This window comes from Ostrinia nubilalis, chromosome 7 (genome assembly GCF_963855985.1).
Source record: "Ostrinia nubilalis chromosome 7, ilOstNubi1.1, whole genome shotgun sequence".
Taxonomy (NCBI): domain Eukaryota; kingdom Metazoa; phylum Arthropoda; class Insecta; order Lepidoptera; family Crambidae; genus Ostrinia; species Ostrinia nubilalis.
Window position 1 is genome coordinate 13,831,359 of NC_087094.1, and position 21,791 is coordinate 13,853,149.

A 21,791-nucleotide genomic window follows, 5' to 3' on the forward strand; every position below is an offset into this window, starting at 1 on the left:
TTGAATTTAATCCAAGTCTGAATAGCTAGACTGAAAATAAAGACTTCAATTTCTTCAGGCACAAAAATAGCTGAAATATTCAAAGTAAATGTATTTCATGCACGTATTTACCCGGGTCGTAACATCGGAATAATATTTAGCGGCGTGTAAGCAGATTTGCCATTTAAATGTTAAATTGCATCGCCCGCTAAGCTCGGTTTGAATTTTAGTCGGGAAATACGTCAACAGTGATTAATCACACAAATTCATTTGTTGAATTAATTACATTACGTTTGTAATCATTTGAGTGATGATGGCTAAAGCAAATGACGCGACAATGGATGTGGAATTATCTACTAATCCTTATTTTGAGCTAATCCAAAAAACCAACTAAATGTACATTGCATTTTACTCGATGCCCATGGGGCAGCAAGGTTCTGGAGTGGAGGCCACGTACTGGGACGTCCACCTACAAAGTGGACCGACGACATGAATATAGCAGGAAGGCGCTGGACGCAGGGCGCTACCAACCGGGCAACATGGGAAGCATTGAGGGAGGCCTAGGTCCTATGGCTGAGATGATGATGATGATGATGATGATGATATTATTCGATCGACAAGCGTCTGGCTTGGTGCAACAACAATATGGATTCGAGTTACATGTGAAGTAGTCATTTCTTTTTTAAATGTATTTACAGTTATCTTTATGACGTAATTTCATTTTTACTTATTGCCAAATTGCTTAGCAATGGGTGACTTGGAAATTTTCAACTGATAATTATATCATTTCTTCTTCATTGCTGGAGGACGACCCTTTCAAATGAACATAAATTCACAATAAACATAATGAAACCTAAAAAAAATATTTGAACACAAATCTTACATTCATCACGGCTGACGGAACATCAAAGTTAATGATATATTATCTTCATCGGTTGCAATTGGTGTTATTTTACGACAAAAATGTGTTCTGATATTATGCTGTACAATGAAACAAACAAAATTCAATTCTCAGAAGCGGAAAAATACTTCAATCTTCCCACAATTTCACGGAATATGTCAATTGGAACGGGAAAAAATATACAATGTGTAAAGAAAATACCAGCGATACACTGCTGCAAAACATAATTTTTTGATCTGCGAGGGCAATGACTGTAGCTTGAATGTTTTATTTTGTGCACAACACACAAAAAAATGCACTAAGCAACATTAAGGCTGAGTTACACCACCTAACTTTTACTGTAACTTTGACGGTAACCGGTGTGTTTTGTATGGAATTCGACAGATTTTTGACCAACCCAGCTTAAAAAATAGCAATCAATGTCAAAATTAATCATCGCCTTCCTCTTTTATTTTTTTCACCTTTCCTCTGGTTTGTCTAGAAGAGATTGCTTCCTAACGATAATACGACCTAAATTATGCCGCTTTCATTAATTTGCATTATTTGTTTAAAACAGTTTTGTGTGGTTTGCCTTTGCACCAAAAAGCGTCATGTTTTCACTATTTCTATTCGAAAATCTCGGCCAAAACATTCCTTATTCTGTTGGCCCGAATTAATTTTCTAATTAATCACAAAGTTCATTGTCTAAGAACATCAGAAGGTCACGTTCAAGTGAGCGGACAAAATGCTCATTCTAGTTTCCTGTTCATGAGCAAATTAATTTGTTGCGACTAATTGTGTTAGTCTGTTGTTTAGGATTTCGGGGCATTGGACGAAAACACGCAATGTAAAGCGTCTGTTAAAATACGACCTTGTATTTTGGGAGTTGTGATTGTGAGAGCTATTACGTAATACATTAGATTTGATTCTGAGAATTATGATTTGAAGTACCTAATTATTGGAATAGAGTTTTCACGGAGTCGATTCAATGTGTACCTATACCTAGGTACAATCTACTTATACCTACTACTGCTACCGTTGAGATTCTTTAATAATGTCAACAACAATACTGTTGCGCAGCAAGAAAGTAGATTAATGTATTATTTATAAAGTAGCTTGCTGCTTTAATAGTAGGTATATCACTATTAGCATATATGGTACTAAATGGTGTCTGTTTATCACATACCTAACCACCAACCAGTTGTTGTTATAGCCACTAGCTGTGCCACTAGTTACAGAGCCATATTTGCCAGTGGCGCCAACTGGTGACAGCAAATACAGCCGTCATGTTTTAAGAATGCTGCATCCAATTCAAATTAAATACCTATTTCCGGAAAAGTTGTTCAACAAGATAATTACATTTATTGTGACCTCAATCCAAGAAAGTAATTCTGGCAGCGCTTATTTAGGTGGAATTGTTTCCAGGAACAAAATTAAAGTAGACGTCCCAAGTGCTTCAGTCTAGCTAGGAATAGCCTTTTATTTCAAGAATTTGCTTTTTGAACCTCTCTACAATTAAGAAAGTTACTTAAGTAAGGTACTTAAGTATACCTACAATAAAGTTACTTAAGGTACGTTCTCTAAGTAGGTTGAAAAATATTTATATAAAATGTTGTCTTATTTCTGTGTTAATCTTATATCTTATTAAAAAAATTAGCATATCCATTTGACCTAGTTTCAGTGATCATATAGAAACGCCTACGCAAAGGAAAAGAACGCTTCTCATATTTTATTTATTTTACTTATTTCTCAATAATATTTGTCATAACCATGTTGGAAGCTTAGATAAGTACCTAAATGAGTTCAGGAATGCCTACAACACGACGGGATGTTTTAATAGAACTTAAACCGTGAATCTGAATCGACCCTGTAAAATGAATTTTCGTTGTCGAGGTCTAAATGACAATCTAAACACCAAGCAGCGTGTCAAGCCAAGTTCAGGCAAAGGAACTGGCTGACCAGCGCCGAGTGTAATATACACGAACCACTTGGTGCCACTATTGACCCTTCTATAAATCAAAACCTCTTTAACGTGTTTACACATAATAATATTTATTTCAGAAAAAAAAATCTGAAAAATCTAACTCTGCCATAATATCTTCTAGTTGCTATAAAAAGAAATAAGAAAGAAAGAAAAATTATTCGGGGCAAGTACACAACAAAACAGTCACTAAAGCTAAACAACAGAACGGGTACAGGCACCAAAATGGCATCTGCTCAGTATCAGCCATGACGGCAGAGAGCGCGTCACGACCACTGGTATTCTGCGGTAGTATTATTGCAACTACTTTTATTTATACAAATAAATAAAAGTAGGTAATCCGCAACGGGGAAGCTCTTGGCCTGTATCTCACCTGATGGTAAGTAATAATTGGGCCGAAGGTGGAAGCGAACTTAACCCGGAATCCTCAACCACGGAGGATCTGGCTATCTTACCTTTAACTGCCGGAACTCAACAATGCTGTTAACATTGTTGTTATGGCGATAGATTTAGGTAAGATGGTGGTAGCTAACCAGGCGGACTTAGAACAAGCCCTACCACCAACCAAACCGAATATAAAAATCTGCCCCCACTGGGAATCGAACCCGGGATCTCTGCGTCTGATCACTGATCAGTGTACCTACCATGAGTTTACGTTAGGTGTGCTCGCTAGCGAGTACGTCAAAAATCTCTATGAAGATTTTGTTTCTTGAAAGTAGCCGCTAAGGGCGCTGCACAATATGTCATACAATTAATGTCATTTTTTTACGCAGTCGCTAGCGAGCACACCTAACGTAAACTCATGGTAGGCACACAGAGTAAATACAAATGAGTAGTCATCTTCATAGGAACGCACCGAGCGCGGTTTGTATGTGAGCGCGCCAATATACGTATGCGGCGCGCACGCACACACTGACAAAATTTAGCGGTGATTAGCGGTGAGGTGCGCCGAATTTTGTCGTTTCTATGCAGATGACCTACTCATTTGTATTTACTCTGGTCTGATGCAGGTGGTCTTACCACTAGACCATAGAGGCAGTTACTTATACACTTATAGCAGAATGTTTTCAATTTAAATGATCATCAAATTATAAACACTGCATCCCATTTCAATAACATTATTAATACCCACGTCGTTAATTGATCACACTGCGTAATGTCCCGCGCCATTACTGTTATAGATTCTGCCCACGTGGTCCAAGGCTTCTCAGAACGAGCCATTTGACCTATATGAAAGCTAATTGTGTAATAAAATACAATAGCTTGCTACGTTATGCTCGGAAAATATCGCGAATAAGAAGCGGAACGACCTAGCCAGGGGTTCCTCAACTTATTTGAGTCGCGCCCCTTTTCGACCATAAAAAAATCCCCATCCTCCAGTCCACATTATTTATTGGTCGTATCGGGCAGTTTGGTGTATTCTCCCAGCGGACGCAGGTTTTTTAATACTTAACCATAGATTAATAAAGCCTAGATGGATAGTCTTCGTCAAAAGTGAGGCAAAAATCTTATGTCATTACAGTCAAAAAATTTTATGTCATAACTGTCAAAATGATGTTAAAGATGTTTAAATTATGGCGATTTTTTCGAAAATGAGGGATTAGAAAATGGTTTCAAGTTTCAAATGGACCAGAATGATCCACTAAAAGTTGCCTCACTTTTCGTGCGCTTACTTTTATCTAGACTTTATTAATCTATGTACTTAACTACACATTGCAGATTACCCCACTTTGGGAACCCCTGACCTAGACCTATGAATTGTTTCGGTTTCAATGTTACGGACTTTATCATCTTACGGAAACTTGGTACTCGTGTTTTGAGTTAGCAAAGTTTGTGTACTGGGAAATGGCGTAACTTTGTAATGGTTTAAAAATACTGAATTACTTCAGTAATATTTGCTAAAGATGTCGTATTTCAATGTTTACTTTTAAATCTAAAATTAGATAAATATCAGTATTTGTTATGTGAAGTTAATTAACAACTCTCGTATGTTATAAAATAGGTTCTAGTTTTTTTTTAATTGACACGATAAGAAACAGATGAGAGGAAGTTACCTTTTAGTTATCATCACAAATCGTTTTATTTGTAGTTTAAAATCTAAAACTAAATTCTTTATTTTATTTCTAAAGAGTACTAATCGCTTTCAATTATACTTTTTATGCATTTAGGTCAATCTATAATGCAAATCAAATTATAACTACCTAATTGTCGTATTAATTAAGGCAGCACCCAAACAACACCGTACACAAAGGCATCACACTCCAAAATGCCGAAATGTCAATCAACTCACCCCTTCATTAGACAAGAGACAACCCGACCCAAGAACCGCAGCCCAACCTTAGCCAATACCACGCCAGGATGTTAATACGCACGATCAATAGCAAACGCACGAAACATGATTAATTAATCCAAATTTTCACATAATTAAAGCAAACGTGGATTCATAAATCTTTCGTTGAATGCTACGAAATTGAGGTTAAAAGTGGGACAAAAGATAGTGGACGGAATAGAAAAATTAGCGCTCTCAGACGAAAGATGGCAACATTTGGGTCAGAGAGAAGCGTAGTTGTTTCGTGGATCACTCAGTTTGCGGGAGATTGTGGTTTTCAAGCTAGTCTTGTTCGTTTGTTAGTCGTATACCTCGAAATCAAAAAATCCTTGTAGCTTTTCACCTATTCGCATTTCACCGTGATAGCGTTTTTTGTTGTAGTGTGTAATATCGGTAGTATATTTTGTTACTAGCATATATTTTTAACAGATTTTCACAACAGTAGCAAATTTTGATGTAGCATGTATTTTATCAATAGCCTATTTATTAAGCCGCATATATTTTGAATAGATTTTTAGAACAGTATAAAAATTTCGATGTAGCATGCTTAAAGTGCTAAAGTATAGTGCTTGTAAGGAAATATCGCGATATGTAATAACGCATTACAAACAAAATATCTATCAAGGTGAAAAGCGACTACCTACAGTGAAGACAGGCAGGAAAGTAAATCTACTATGAATTTTTTAGACAATTGTAATTAGCGATCAAAAATTATACTAAAAGAATAAAAATCTATTCAGAAATTTTGATATCGCGGCGAAATGCGAATAAGTGAAAAGCTACAAGGATTTTTTTATTTCGAGGTATACGACTAACAAACGGTCTTGTTTTAGATATTTACTTACTTATTTATTTATGTTATTTTTAATAAAATTTTAAATGTTTTTTTTTTTTGGAAATCTTTCGTTTAGCTAATGCTGAATTAAATTGAGGTTAAAAGTGAAACAAAAGATAGTGATGGCGGAATATAAAAATTAGCGCTCTCAGACGGAAGATGGCAACATTTGGGCCAAAGCGGGCCTGCTTCGTGGATCACTCAGTTTGCGGGAGTGCGGTTTTGAAGCTAGTCTTGTTTCAGATAATTTACTTAAGGCCGGGTAACAGAGAAAATGGCGAAAATGAGGTTTTCATTTTTCATTTTTGAGGTACTAAACAGTAAAATAAAAGGCTAAGATTTTTTTTGGGCATAGTTGAGGATATTTTCTAGGGCTATTAACGGATGGAAACACGATTTGATGAAGTTGACTCGATAGAATAAATTCCCAAAGTTACCTCTATTCGTTTTCTAATTATGGTTTTATTTTTAAAATAAGCGATTTGAGATTCTGAATCTTTTACTAAACTAAAGTTCAGAAATAACTTGAGGGCTTTTAACGGATGAAATTTTTATATTGCGTCTTATTTAGTTACTATGTTAAAAAATGTGGAAAAAATCGCCCATGACGGCTTGGACAATCTCAATCAGTCGCGCGGTGGCGCTTACGGAGGACGGACGCGTGCCAGTTTTTTGGCCGTGACAGTTCTCGATTTGTCAATATTTTTGACAATGATGACTTTGATGAGTCACAGTATAATAATACCAGTGTTACTGGAGAAAGCTAAAATTTTTGATAATTAAGAATTCTGAATTTTGTCTACCTATTGAAATTTAAATCGTTGGCATCCTTTTAAACTAAGACTCTACTCATGATACATTCCTCAAATATGAGACAAAACCAATGAGTTAAAATTACATTTTAATAGTACCTACATACAATCGTCTTCACTCTTTAGAAGAGCACACTGACACAAATAAATAATAAAAAATTAGGTCAGTGGGTCAAATATAGGGGCAGCTGCACGTCACTGAAAGACGATTCTGTTTACTCGGCATCTGGGCTGGAGAACATGAATCCTTGCTTACAGATGCAGATGTAAATAGAGTTATAATTGGACAAATTTTACATGAAATGTTTAACAGAACTCAGTTAAAAGACACATACATGGAATACCAATAAGGTTGCGGAGGGAAAGCTACCTATTATAAACTAGCGGCCGCCCGCGACTTCGTTCGCGTGGACCTCGTTTTACCCCCGTTAGATATGATGTTTTACCTCATTTTACCCATGTTGATAGATGGCGTTTCACGGTTTCCCCCGAATGAATATTTACGAACGTCATACCGTAGTTTGTCCAGTGCTGTAGATTTTAACCAATGACGATAGATGGCGCTTTTAGACACGTCTTATTTATTTATTGAAATTTATTTGCCACATATCGTCATAATGTTAATCTGGGTTATAAACAATAATACTGTAAAGTTTCAACAAAATCCGTTCAGTAGTTTTTGCGTGAAAGAGTAACAAACATCCAGACATCATGACATCCAGACATCCAAACTTTCGCCTTTATAATATTAGTAGGATATTTCACAATCCAAACTAATATTTACTATTTAGCATTTACTTACAGTAAATATTAGTTTGGATCGTGAAATATTTAAAATAAAAAAAAGAATAAAACAAAATAGGGTTTCAAATTACCTATCTATAATCTAATATTATAAAGAGGTAAAGTTTGTGTGTTTGTATATTTGTTAAATTGTAAGGGGTAATCTCGGGATCTACTGAACTGATTTAAAAAAATCTTTCACCAATAGAAAGCCACATTATATTTGAGTGTAATAGGTTATATAAAAACCAAAAAATTTCACGCGGGCGAAGCGGCGGGCGGAAAGCTAGTTTATTTATAATTATGTAAGAGCATAATTATTAAAGTCGAAGTCAAACATTCTTTATTTGTGTGGACCTATATTAACGAGAGATTACAAGGCGTCAAATATTTCAAGAAAAAAATTAAAAACTATTATAAAGCTAAATTTTGCTCTCATGGAGCCTTTACCTACTCTGACAAATTAAGACTTAGAGAAGAAACTAATAATAAAACTATTTAACTGTCCTGCAATGAAAAGCTTGATCGGGTACAACACCTCAAGTTATTTCAGAACTTGATTTCATTAAAAGACTCCGAATATCAAATCGCTTAGGTATCTAAAGTCAAACGATTCTGAAATGTCAAGTGGACTAATGAATAACCCATTAAGATAGTAGCGCCCTCCTGTCAATGACATACCTGGAACGATAGAGTTTTGAACAACTAATAAAAATGCTTTGTCCTAAATGACTGACGGATATCGTAGAGACCTGAAAGTTGGAAGGTATGTTCTTTTTATGACGTAGGCATCTCATAAGAAAAGATTTTCCGAAATGGGGTCATGAAATGAAGGGGGTGAAAAAAGGGGGCAAAGTTTGTATGGGACAAAGTGATTCCTTGGTTCAATCTACTTGAAATTTAGTTTAACAATACCTTAATATAATTCATGAAAGACGAGTGGAACGGGTAGAAAGTAACTTTGGCAGTCATTTTCTTCGAAGTTGATATCAATACTACTTAGTGCCTTTGATTTAATTACTTTTTATTTTTACAAGTGTTTGAAAAATCCATTTCAGATTGTGTTCAATGTCAAGTGAAATCTCAAATTGAAATGTCTCAATCTCAATGCGGAGACTCTGTATTTATTCCTAGAATTCCCCAAACACCGTCAAATTACCCTTTCGAATTGTGAGTGTGACGCTTGAAGGGAAGGAAGTCAACCTAACCTAACCAACTGCGTATTTCTATACTGTGTAGCTGGAAATTGTGGCGGGAGCTCTTTGACGCGCTGTTTTCGGCGAAGAATTGCGCGCGCAGATTTTGACAGCGCGAAATACCTACTTTAGAAGAAATACCAAGCCTTAACTTACTCGTATTTCAGATGTTATTAGGAATATTTTTTTTAGATTTAGAAATTAGATTGCTCACTAAGTTATTATCAAAATTAACCCTTAAGTAACACCGTGGGGTAATTTTTTACCCCAGGCGCATAAAAATTTACATATCTTTTTTTCTAGCGTAGCTAGTGCAATGTCGTTTTGTGTATTTTCAATCCAGAGTGTGCGCTTTAAGCTCGTAGATGCGGAATGTGAAAAAAATCATCCGTTTGGCTTGTACAGGTAGGTGGGGCAGAAATTTACCCCAGGGTGTTAGTTACGCATACTTTAATTTATCATCACCTAACATGTTATTAATAGGTTTTTACAACATTGAAACAAAATGAGTAAATATTTATATGACGATTAAGTAGCACAATGTCTCTAGAATGCAGAGAGATAATTAGAGCTTGATTTACATGATACTTTTCGAACTTTGAAGACATCCCCTCAGAACAGAGCGTTCATAAATTTGACACAGAAATAGGGCTCAAAAGTGATAATTACGTAGTAATTCAGCGTGTCTGACGTGTTTTGAAAAAAATAATTAGGAATAAAATAAACAAAAAATATTTTTAATTATTTTTGTTTTTTAAATGTTTTTTTATTTTGCTTTATTATAAAGCCAGAAATTTTCGTTTTATTTCATTTTGTGTTTAAAATATGCATAAAACATCTATTTAATATCCGATTAGTGTAAGTTTTTGGTTCCCACAATAACTTTCCGAGATTTTTCTAGAAGACCTTTGTGGAGACTATTAGTTGCTAATGACAAATTATTTGTTTTTTGTTATGATTGACTTAAGGTGTTTCTTTACGCTAGATAGACGTTCTTTTAAAGCAATCGTATAATTCAGTGAGTCCATTAATACATTGTAAATCACAAAATTAAATTGATTTTAAATATTTACTTAAAATTTTTCAATTTCCGTTTGGGGTAATTTTTTGCCCCAGGGTGTTCAAAGTGTAACCAAAAATAAGGATGTTACTTAAGGGTTAAATAAATCTTTTACAGACATGCCCTTATCTCTACTTTGAGGATTTTCTTAACATTTTCTAAGAATGAATTACCTAATCAATTTTATATTTCACTAAGTTCTAAGTAGTTTCGTCATACTTACTGATTCGAATAAACTAAATTAATTTTGAGATCACTGAGAAACTACAATCTTTAATCAGTTACTTTTTAATAATCTCTTAAGTACCTTTATTGGCTGTTTATGTAATAAAATATTCTGTTAATGGTTATAAGCTAGACAAGAGATAAATACGTTACACTTTCTTACAACATTAAACAATATTAATCATAGAATACTTTTCATGAACAAGCAATTCGTACAATACCTAGTGAATATAATTCTAATTAAATACAAAAGGATTACTCGTACATGCTTATTTGCAGAACGTAATGTTAATTCCTTTTTATCCGACTGCACCAGAAAGAGGGTTATGTTTTTTATTTCACTATTCTTATTGTGAAAACTTTTTTAGACAGAACACAACCTAAAATAAAAACATTTAAGTTATTCGTATCAAAAAACAATTAATAAAAACAGACCAAAAGTAAGTTTTGTCGCCAGCCGATCAATCATCATTTCTTTGGAAAGCCAAAGCTGTAATAAAAAGCTTAGCAAGATTCTTCGAATCACGACGTTTTTGTCCTATCATCTATAATTAATTAACGCTGGCTTGATTACAAAAACATTTTCTTGAACTTGAAATTGGCTAGAAATGTGTTTTGTCACTAGAACCTAAGGGCAATAAAAAAGTATTATTAGGTAATCCATGTCCAAACGGGTAATGATGCGGCGCCATGATAAAATCTTATCAACCTTTTTAGACGAGAAATGTATGGGTTTATCACGCAAGATCGATAAAATGCCTCGAAGAAAGTTTAAACGAAAACGAAACGATAAACTTTCGTCGAGGAATAGGGCATAGGTCAATAATATCGCAATGCAAAAGCGAAAGGTCGTAGGGCCGAATCAGACCTAAAGTTGTCGATTTTTTAATTTCATGAACATGTTTATCAGCTAAACAAATACTATAGTTATTAATGTAACATTAATTTAGCTCATTTTTCAAATAATTTGAAAGTTAGAAAAGTAGTTCTGAAAAGCAATAGCCTACAATTTGTTTAAACCTAGTAATGACTTGCTAATCCCACTAATAGCTGCCATTATGTCTGGTTCCATGAATGATGGATGAAATGTTTATTTCAAATTGTATACCTAATTTTGGCTGGTTTTAAAACTAGTTATTATGTGATCGATATAAACTTAGTCTATTTGACATTAAAATACAAAGACCTAGAGCTAAAATATAGAGCTTTTAAATTTCAACTTAGAGTATCTTACAAGAAGATGAAATGGCAGCCATTTGTGCATCTGCTACTTTTTTCACATTTACCATCTTTACAAAGTATAAAACAAAGTTGCTCCCTCTGTAAGCACACACAATACTTTTAAACTAGGTAGGTACGTAACGGATTGCCATGTTGTTTTCATAAAAAAATAGAGTTGTTTAAAAGGAAAGTTTATAATTATGTATTAACTTAGAATAAGTACAACATTGAACCCGTGGGAAGCCGAGGGTGGTCGCTAGTTTTCTAATAAAAGTAGCTTTCGGAAATACGCTCCCAGCTCCAAATCGCAAAGGCCATGATCCCGTTCGCTTTATCCACGCTTTCCATGCACCTTACATAAGTTAGGATTTGACCTTTGTTGTTACAGTTTATATTTGAAACCATTTAGGAATTCTTTGATCAAGGTTTCTGATTATGTTTGTATGTAAACTTAGTATGAAGTTATTTACTCACATAATTAGATTGTGACTCATGCATTAGTAATATTGAGATTTGTACACTCTAACTGTCGTTTTGAGACAGATAAGAATTTAAATACTAATTTTGCTTGATGGGGACTGAAAGGGAAAAAGAAGTAAAGCGCCTTTCGTTTCGGTGATGCGGATTACGGCACGCGTGCGGATCAGTGTGCCTACCATGAGTTTACGTTAGGTGTGCTCGCTAGCGACTGCGTAAAAAAATGACATTTAAATGTATGACATATTGTGCAGCGCCCCTAGCGGCTACTTTCAAGAAATAAAATCTTCATAGAATTTTTTGACGTATTCGCTAGCGAGCTCACCTAACGTAAACTCATGGTAGGCACACTGGTCCTATTACGCGGGCTACACGCATGCGGAACGAAATCTGATCTTATTACGCGGGATATACGCACGCGGAACGAAAAAACACTTATGAAATTATGAAATGCGGAACGAATCCGCACGCTTGCCGAAATCCGCATCAAAGGAAAAGGCCTTAGTGCCTTTTCAAAATCATTCAAATTCGTGGTCCTAATGGATTTCAACGAATCGTAATCTCATCTTTGTAATAATTGCAACATTGGCCAATAAGAAAAGATACTCGAGTACTCTTCTAATAATCATCAAGCTCAAATCCTTGTCCCGAATCCCGTGTCCTTGTCGTCGCAGATATTGTAACTGATATTGTGCCCTTCGCTGAACTGAATAGGCTTGTAAGTATATTGTGCCTTCACCACGATTCGCTATCGCCGCGACGGCGTTCTCAGCGAGATTTATAACTACGCCTTCTCTAATATTGTTTACTTCGGTAATGGTCAGTTTTATTGCTGCTATCCATCCGTTTTTATTTTATTTGGCTTTTGGATTATTGGACAGAGATATTGAGACGTGCCAAATTGAGATACTGTCGCAAATGAGACGTAAAAAAATATTTTGATTCCATGAAATGGTATTGTCGAATACAAATATTTTAAGTAGCTATACACTAGTACAGTATTTTTTTCTTTATGGCTCTCGCGGATTGCACTAGTATAGTTGTTGCAATTCACGAAGGCTTATTATTTATTAATTATTCTGTGTATAACTTGCGTAAAGTTAGTCGTTGTCTAAGTCTTTAAAAAAAAGTGGCCTTTGAAATGCTGTCCCCTTTATTTACTTAATCGTATTTTCTGAGGAATTTAATTTACCTAAAATGATTTTTTGGCAGCTTTCTCTTTATTACATTACAGAAAACTACGTGATTGTAGAATTGCAAAGGCAACTTTTGTGTACCAGTAACACAATTCTCCAAAGACACGTGACAAAATAAAATGTACACACGATACGTGCAAGTAAATACACGAACGTAGAAGTGAAAATGATATGAATATTTTATTTTGATGTAATTTTCGATCTTCTAGCCAATACATTCGTTCGTGATCCGAAACACAAAGCCAGACGGTCGAGAATTTGAATCCCCTGAGAAACAACTGTATACAATTTTGGTCTGTGATCAACACGACCAAAGAGTAAATAATATAGGTATGTATGTAACAATTTCAATAAAATACACAATTAATTTAATTATTTAATTATTATTTTTACAACCATGTTCATTTCAAATAGTCCAACTACTTGAAATAAACATAATATAATCAACAAACTATGATGTAATCTGGTACACTTTATGAACTGCAATTTCTATATTTTTATCAATTTTCCCTTATAGAGTCAGATATTTTCGCTTAGAACGCAGGTTGTAAAAATATGTTAGGGTTTCGGCTATAAAATTTCTCCTAGCAACCCTTCTCTGTTTGTTGGTGTTCCGTTTCATCATAGTAAAGGTAAAAGTAGAATATCTTCATACTAAAACTTTCATTTATTAACATAGAGAAACCAGCGTAATTCGTGAAAAACAATATTGATAGTAAAAACATTGTTCGTTCGTTCGTTTCAGCCAAATGACGTCCACGTCCAAAAACATTGTATTACAATTGAAAAGATAATAATATGTACTCTATTTTCAGTACTATAGAATACATTTGAAATGCACAATTTGTTAAAAGCGAGATGAAAATGGTACGAAGAAAAATATTTGAAAGAGAAAAAACAAAAAACCATCGGTGGATTGGAAAATAATCTTGACTGCCAGTACCCGTTCCCAGTTGAGGGGAAGCTACTATTCGAAATTCAAAATATTTGAGAATTATTAGACCAATTTACCGAAGGGAATCATTATACTATCAGGTCATGGTCACCTATAATTTATTGTGAACGAGATTTTCCATGTACCCGATTGAGGCTAGCATAAACATTTCACTGCTCCATTTTACTGTGGCTTCATTCCGTCCCTTGTAGCCCCATTTTGTGATATTCAATACCACTGACAATAACAACGCCCTGCGGTCTTCTACTTTATTATCGTGTATGTTATTAGCAAAGGAATAGTGGTAAGTACAGCCTTTTTGTCTGAGGAAAAACATTTTCTCTTTTGTTAGCGGATAAAAGGCTAATTATAAATAATGGGTTGTTTTGATAACGTTGATATTTTTAAAAGAAAATAACAAACTTTCGCTCCATTTGACCTTTTGTAAAATCTCGTAATGCGTGAGCGTATTACTTTAGCTGATTGATGTCTCTCTAGAAAAACAATTTCTCTTAATGTAAGTTGTAGTTGACAAAAAAAAATCAATCTAAATAAGTATTTTTATTTAGTTCAATAGAAGCTTGATCATTAGGCGTTAAGTGAGTCGATCAATTTAGGGTACAAATAAATACTCTCTCACATTCAATTTATGGTAAAATCAATTTGTTATTAAAGTAAAAAAAAAATACCTATGTTTTGTGCTTAGAGATACGATTTTGACACCATCTTTGAAAAAATCCTAAAAATGTAAGAAACTTTGCAACACGTGTAGGTATTACGAGTACATCGGCTCTCAACGTATTATTTACTGGGGTAATATAGACAATGCACATTGCACATGTATGTATAAATAATATGATTATCATGTTATTTAGTCTCCACTGCTGGAACACAACACTCCAACCAAAGGCAAATCGAGGACTTGGCCTGTACTCCACTCTTAGAGCCAGACGGGTTTCAACTACGCTAACACGCACACAACAATTAATATCTACATAGACAGCCGACATACATGAGAAAACTTCGTCAGTTCGAGTCTATAACACTACAGTCGTAACTAAACGTAGGTCTGCGGCTTAGTCCACTCTCAGACTTAGTTGGCGGACGGTCTGCGGTCAACGGTCAATCGGACGAACGAGGAATTTACCGTTCCAGAGCACAGCCACGCAATGTACGCGTGAATTACGAGTCAGACTGCGGTTTTTATCTCGCTAGGGTTAATCGCTTTAGTTTTGTATCGGGTTTATGGACAGGCGAATAATAATTTGACTTTCGTCATTAATCGTGGGGATCATAGGAGTCATCTAATGACATTAGTCTATTTACATCTATTTTAGTACTAGATATCAATGTCAAGGTCTTGTAATTGATCTTGGTAGAGCATAGTAATTTACTTTGAATTGTTTTTAGTTAAGTAAGATACCAATAATTATCTTTCTTAACTAAGAGCTTGAATAAACCTGATTATAGTGAGTAAAATAATTTCGCGCTTAAGAAAGTGTGCGTTAATCCAACGGTCCGTTTGAGCCGTTTCAATGGAAATTTAAAAAATGAAAAATTAGGTTATTTATTATTTATACGTCCTTATTGTCTGCAAAATCTTAACTCAATGTCTTCAAAAAACCTAGATTAGTAATTAGTTCAAATTATTACATTGTAAGACAAGAAACCCTTGCAAAAGTTTTTTCAACGGCAACCAGCAAAAAGTTTTCTCTTGTACGATTTATAATTTTCAATTTTAGAATCTTTTGCAGCGCAGAAGTGGTTCCAATAATGGCGACGGCTAATGTAAAACCGTTCCAGAGAATAAATTCCAGGATCGACTGGAATTATTCGGGAAATTCCAATTGAGATAGACTCTACTTTCGTTTTACTACTTTTAAATTTATAGACATTTTTACCGTGTTTTTACGAGATCCATGGGGCGATTTTAGACTTAAGAGCTTTCGTTATGAGATGCGTGTATGAATTTACGATTATAGTCCAAATCGCAAGGCAATAAGGTAGCTAAAATAAAAATATGCTTCGTAAATTCAATCCATCAATGTTTTTCCTTATTAGATTTACCGACCTTGTTCAGCAAAATGAAATCTATTTCTTCTGTAGAAAGGCAGGAAAAAAACTAATGACCCCTTGAGTACATCTGTACAAATAATTGCTAGTATTTTTAAAGGAGAGTTCTTCGTTCGAGCGCTTTTATGCTCTGAGTACTTTTAGATAACCGAAAAGTATATTGAACGAACACTTAAGGCTATACAAATACAGATATTAATAGCTTAAATAAACACAGTCTTACATTACTGGTACTTTAGTTTCTTTTAGTCTTAATATGTCCTTTTTACGTGACGTGGCTTGTGATCTGTGGCATAATCTGACACGTTCTGTGCCACGTGGCATGACCAAAAATATTTATTTGCGATAGCCACTATCATACTTTTTCTGTTATTTCTAAATGACTTTTTGACATGCTGAGTACTTTGTGGTACCTAATTAGCGTCGCGCGTCGCGAACACAATAATAGGTACGTGTGACCTGAGAGTTAATTTACTCGAGATATCACACTTTAAAAGTTGTAATGTGCATGTACAAACACGAGTAAAGTTCACTTGCCTTCGCGAAATGCAAGAACTATACAACTACATAGATATCATTGTACCTACGTAACTTGAAATACCTTCGACCATACATTCCCTTTGTACCCATCAAAATACGTTGGATTATATTCGAAGCGTAAATATTGGATTTGAAATAAAGAATACGACACAAAACGGAAAAACCTTGAGACGGATCTCATGTATCGGTGTTTCAAATTACAGTCAATGCCTACGGCCTATCTTAAGACGGAATGCGGGGGAAATACGGCGTTTTTTAGGGTTCCGTAGTCCTACAAGGAACCCTTATAATTTCGATATTTCTGTCTGTCCGAGGTTTTGCTTGGAAACTATCGGCACTAGAGAGCTGTAATTTTGTGAAGTTATGTATATTAATCACGCCGACGAAACGGTAAAATAAAATTTGAAAAAAAAAAAAAAATCCTTAGAAGAAAATATTAAAAGTGACTTTAAATGAAGTAATTGCTGTTTCTGAAATATATCGTGTTAAAGACGGACAACTACGGAATCCTAAACTGCGCGTGGCACCACACTTTTTTCTACCTACGTCTGAACATGCTCATTATTGAAAATTATCTGGATATTGTACTTAAGACTTTCCAACTCGTATTCGGGGCCGTAACGAAGATATAGCGATGAAAATTACGCCGTCAACATTTCTTTTGATAAAATACTTTTACACATACTTCTTTGGTTAAGGTTGGTTTAACCTTTATCAAAGTAAGATAAAATATATGTCTTCGTTAATAAAGGATGCAAATCATAAAACATAATTGTGGTGGATCTCTCATCATCTTAACAGCTATTGTCATCACATTATGGGACCTACGGTACGAGTAAGCTTTATTGAAAAACATGTTTACTGCTTGCCTATTTACCTTTCCTTGTTTTGTTTACCTACGTATTGGTTGATGATTTATCTCTTATGATTATTATTCTCGATCGCGAACAATTGTATTAATAATAGCACTGTTGCCTTACAATTGTAGCTATATTTTGATTAACCTGTCACAATTTAGTAGAACTAAAATGAATAGAATATACACAATAAACCTATAAAAACTTGACACAGAGTCTATCACATTAAAGCTCGTAATTTACCCTTTACAGCCATTGTGACGTCATGACTGAAAATTGGACCTCGCTTACACGTGATTGGTTCCGAGTTGCCGAGCGAGTAAACTAGAATAATAAGGCTATGTTCAGATGACAAAATTTTAACGCGCGTTTTCTAATCGCGCGACTAGACATCGTAGTATTTACATACAACCGATCACATATCATGAGCGTGCGTTAACGCGCGTCAGCGAGCGCTGACGCGGCGCTCAGAGAAAAAGTCTAGACGCAGGCGATTCACATACATACTTGGCTATCCAAGAGCGTGCCAACGCGAGAGCTAAGTATGTAACGTCCGTTGACTGTTATCGCGTTGACGCGCATCCATCGTAATAGCTTCATCCACGTCCATTTTCTAAGCTCTATCGAAAAAGACTGACGAGCTCCTCGCAAAGCGCGTTAGCGCTTGTCATATGAACTTTTTATAAATTAAATTCCGCGTTGACCTGCGTTAACGCGCGTTACATGTGAACATAGCCTAATGCGCTAATCTGGGAGGTCACTACTGGGTTAAATTTAAGCGGTAACAATGACAATAGAGTTAGGTTTGACATATCTTGACAGGTTCTTAAGTCCCAATTGGCACAATTCCGGAGGGACTCAATTGTGATGTAGTGGGTGCCTCAAGGCTATCCGACCGACACGCTTTGACACTTATAATGCGAGATTAATTTATAGTGATAAAACATTTGCGTTATAAGGAACTTCCATCCATTTAAAATTATTTGGATAATTTACTTGGAGAAAAATATTTTCTTAAAAGTAAATAGTTACCTATAATATTACAATTAGGTACTATACACTAAAGCCAAGACTTGACTTCTTTTACCTCCATTTTCAGACATTCTGTCTGTCTGAATCAATCACAGTTGAGGTACTAAATCAATCGCATACCTGACTATAATGAGGCGAAACACTTATTCAATTTTATTTGTAAATGAACCCTCTAGCATCTTCATCGTTACTTAACGAAAGGTTTTTATTCCAAACCTTCTCCTTACTAAATTATTAATGGCCGAATTTTCCATCTCCATATATCTTTAACGCAATGAAATGAAAATTATGTTTATGTCCATATCTTACACATAAAAAGGTTCAGACGATTGAAACAATAATATAGACTAAAAGCACCTGTAGATAAATTATTACAATTACAGATAAAGTGGGAGCACCCCCGTAATCTTTAGGGTGACCTTTATCATTCGATTGGAATCGAAATAAAATACTGTTTCAAAGAAGTAGAGCAACTTTGGTAATACATGAGATTTATTTTCATAGAGAGCAAACAAACAGTAACTTATAATAAACTAACCTTTTGATAAAAATCAAATCAGTCTGAGAACTGTTCTAATAACCAAAGAAAGTAAGTATTGTGTCTTTTTTCAACAAATTAATTAGCTTTTAGACGCTATTTCGGTCTGAAAATTTAACAACAATAGCTTTTAAATCTTTACTCGTTGGAAATAAAACCCACGATTACGTGCATGCAAATAATATTTGCCACCCACTGCACCATCGTAGATAAGTTTCACCAGGAAGCAAACTTCTGCAGCAGTTCCATGCGAGCCATGAATAAATGTAACTTCCTTACCTCTTGAAACTTGGGAAAATATGTTTCCAACTTATTTCCTTAGTGTCATTACACTGTCAAATACCTAGAGGCAACTTGAACTAACAGTTTCCAGTGACACTGAACTCCAAAAGCTCCAATTGCTTTTTGTCCAAAAGCTGACAAAAAAGCTGCAATAGGATCCGTTATATTAGTCTAACAGTATGGAATAAATACCTTATGTACGTACATAATAGTTTGGCCAAAAATAAAACAACCTCCTCCTTTTCTTGAAGTCGGTTAAAAACTATAGAGTATTCAAAACAACGCCTCTTTAACACTATTGCATCTTGTACAAAACCCTATTCTGCAAAAATATGTGTGTACCTAAACTACCTAAGCTTTAGTTATACCATAAAATCTAAAGCTTCAACCACACCAACGCGTGCAGATCGCCATCGCCAGCGCGATCATAGGCCAGGTCGCGTGACCTGTCATCGGTCGCGACCTGTCATTGGCCTATGATCGCGCCGGCAATGGTGATCTGCACGCGTTGGTGTGATTGAAGCTTAAAAACAACATTCTTCTTTACTAACCTTCGTCTCTCTTCCACAGTATCATCAGCCCAACGAGAGCTCGGCAAGGGTACGCCAACGAACGCGTCAGCCACAGCGTCCCCGGCCGGATCGGTCGAGAACGCGATACGGCCCGGCGCTGCCCCGGCGGACGGCCCGCGACCAACGCCCCGCACTGGCCCCTACTTCGACTTGATGGCGTCGAAAAACGTGACTGCTCTCCTTGGCAAGACTGCGTATTTGAACTGCCGAGTCAAGAATTTAGGCAATAAAACGGTGAGTTTAAATAGATAAGTATATGAATAAGGGCCAGTAGACCATTGGTGTCCTCGGCTCTGTCGAGAACGCGATCCGCCCCAGCTCAGACCCTGCGGACGGCCCGCGACCAACGCCCCGAAATTTTGACCTAATAAGTAATCTAGTAGACATTCAGCGTAAGTAAGAGTCAGTAGACGCTCAGCGCCCAACGCCCCGCACTGGTCCCTACCTGGACTTGAAGGCATCGAAAAACGTGACCGTTTTCCTCGGCAAGAATGAGTGATTAAATTTTAACAATTAAAGTACTATTTTATCGTAAACTTGCTATAAAATATTTTTTTTTTTTTTTTTATATTAGTGCTACTGAAATGCACTTGCAATGTATTGCTTCAAACCAAAATGGAATTAAAAACTATTTATTACCTAATCTACTTAAAAGCAGATTAATGTGATTAATATAGCGCGTAATTCATGAAAAGATTAATTATACTCACTGTTCACTTGAAGGCGAAAGAATAATATCTTAGGAAGGCCGTTTTATCACTCGTTTTCATTTTCCTAAGTGAAGTTTAAAATAACATTTTTTTTGTCATTACTTAACAGTATTTGTCTACTCTATTTTTAACGCTAGGCTAAACTAGCTTGAAATTCTTCAACGTCAAAGATATTTTTAAAAATGTGGATAAGTTTATGTCTATTACATTACAACCGCCGAAGTTGTAACTATTTCCTTCTTACAATATCCGCCGGTCGTTCAAATGTAAACGACATTGCAACCCACTTTGGATTTGATGGTATACTAAAACGAGCCAAATATAAACGCGTTCTTACATCCGAATTGCGAGAGTAAATGTCTTAACAGGCGTACCCGCTTCGCGAACGACGAAAAATCTTCCTCTCAACAAAATTACTTCAAGTTACGCCCGTGTGTGACTCAAGTCAAGAGCCAAATTAATTTACAGAGCTGTGTTAGTACCGCCCCAGCTCTGAAAGTAAGCACTCGCTTTCGTTATGCAAGTAAAGCCTCGTACACAACGCCTAACGAGTCCCCCTTACCGTAACACGTTGTCCAATTTACATAGGAGTGTGCGTTGCGCCGCAACTCCACGCTTAAAATGAAACGTAACAATAGCACAATGCAACTTTAAAGTCGCCATTGTGAGCTCAACTTTATAAATAAAAGTCTCATTAGGCCGCGATGCCACATCTTCCACATAAATAACAAGCCAGGCTAACGAGGTATCTCTGTTTCTTTCACTCGGCCACTCTGAGAAAGGGATAGGTGGACTCGGCTTAAATGCTTGGGACCGAAAATGGGGCGGGAGATTATTTCGTCATAATAGGATTATCCAACTACTCGGCTATATTTTCGCGCATCGACTTTCACTCGGTTAAGGAATTTCCGATAAGCTTATCTGAAACTTAATTTGGGTTAGGTTTCTTTACCTTAAAAAGATTTTTCTATAAAGAAAAGTAAACCAAACTTATTCTGAGCCTTTTTCTAAAGTGCTTTAGGCAAATAATGAGATTTTTATTCGCTTAGCAACGACATTTCGAATAACAAAATTAACCAAAATTTTAAGTAGGTAGCCTTGTAACCTAACTTTGTGGCGGCGGAGTAATCGAAATATATTTTATTTGTTTTGATGTTTGCGGCTTAATTACTCATTATATTCCATCTGAAAGTTCTATTCGTATTTGAATTGGAATATTATACTTCCTACTGGTGATTACACCAAATATATCTACGAGTATTCTAAAAACGTGCCATTG

General features: G+C 35.6%; 1 protein-coding gene across 4 annotated transcripts in view; it reads left to right on the top strand.

Moving 5' to 3' along the window:
* LOC135073385 (uncharacterized) overlaps positions 1-21,791 on the top strand; it is a 421,709-nt gene that overhangs the window by 376,601 nt on the left and 23,317 nt on the right. For all 4 annotated transcript variants that reach the window (XM_063967544.1, XM_063967541.1, XM_063967542.1 and 1 more), the window contains one exon: positions 19,801-20,036. In XM_063967544.1, the coding sequence (XP_063823614.1) occupies positions 19,801-20,036 (236 nt within the window). The remainder of the gene's footprint in view (positions 1-19,800; positions 20,037-21,791) is intronic.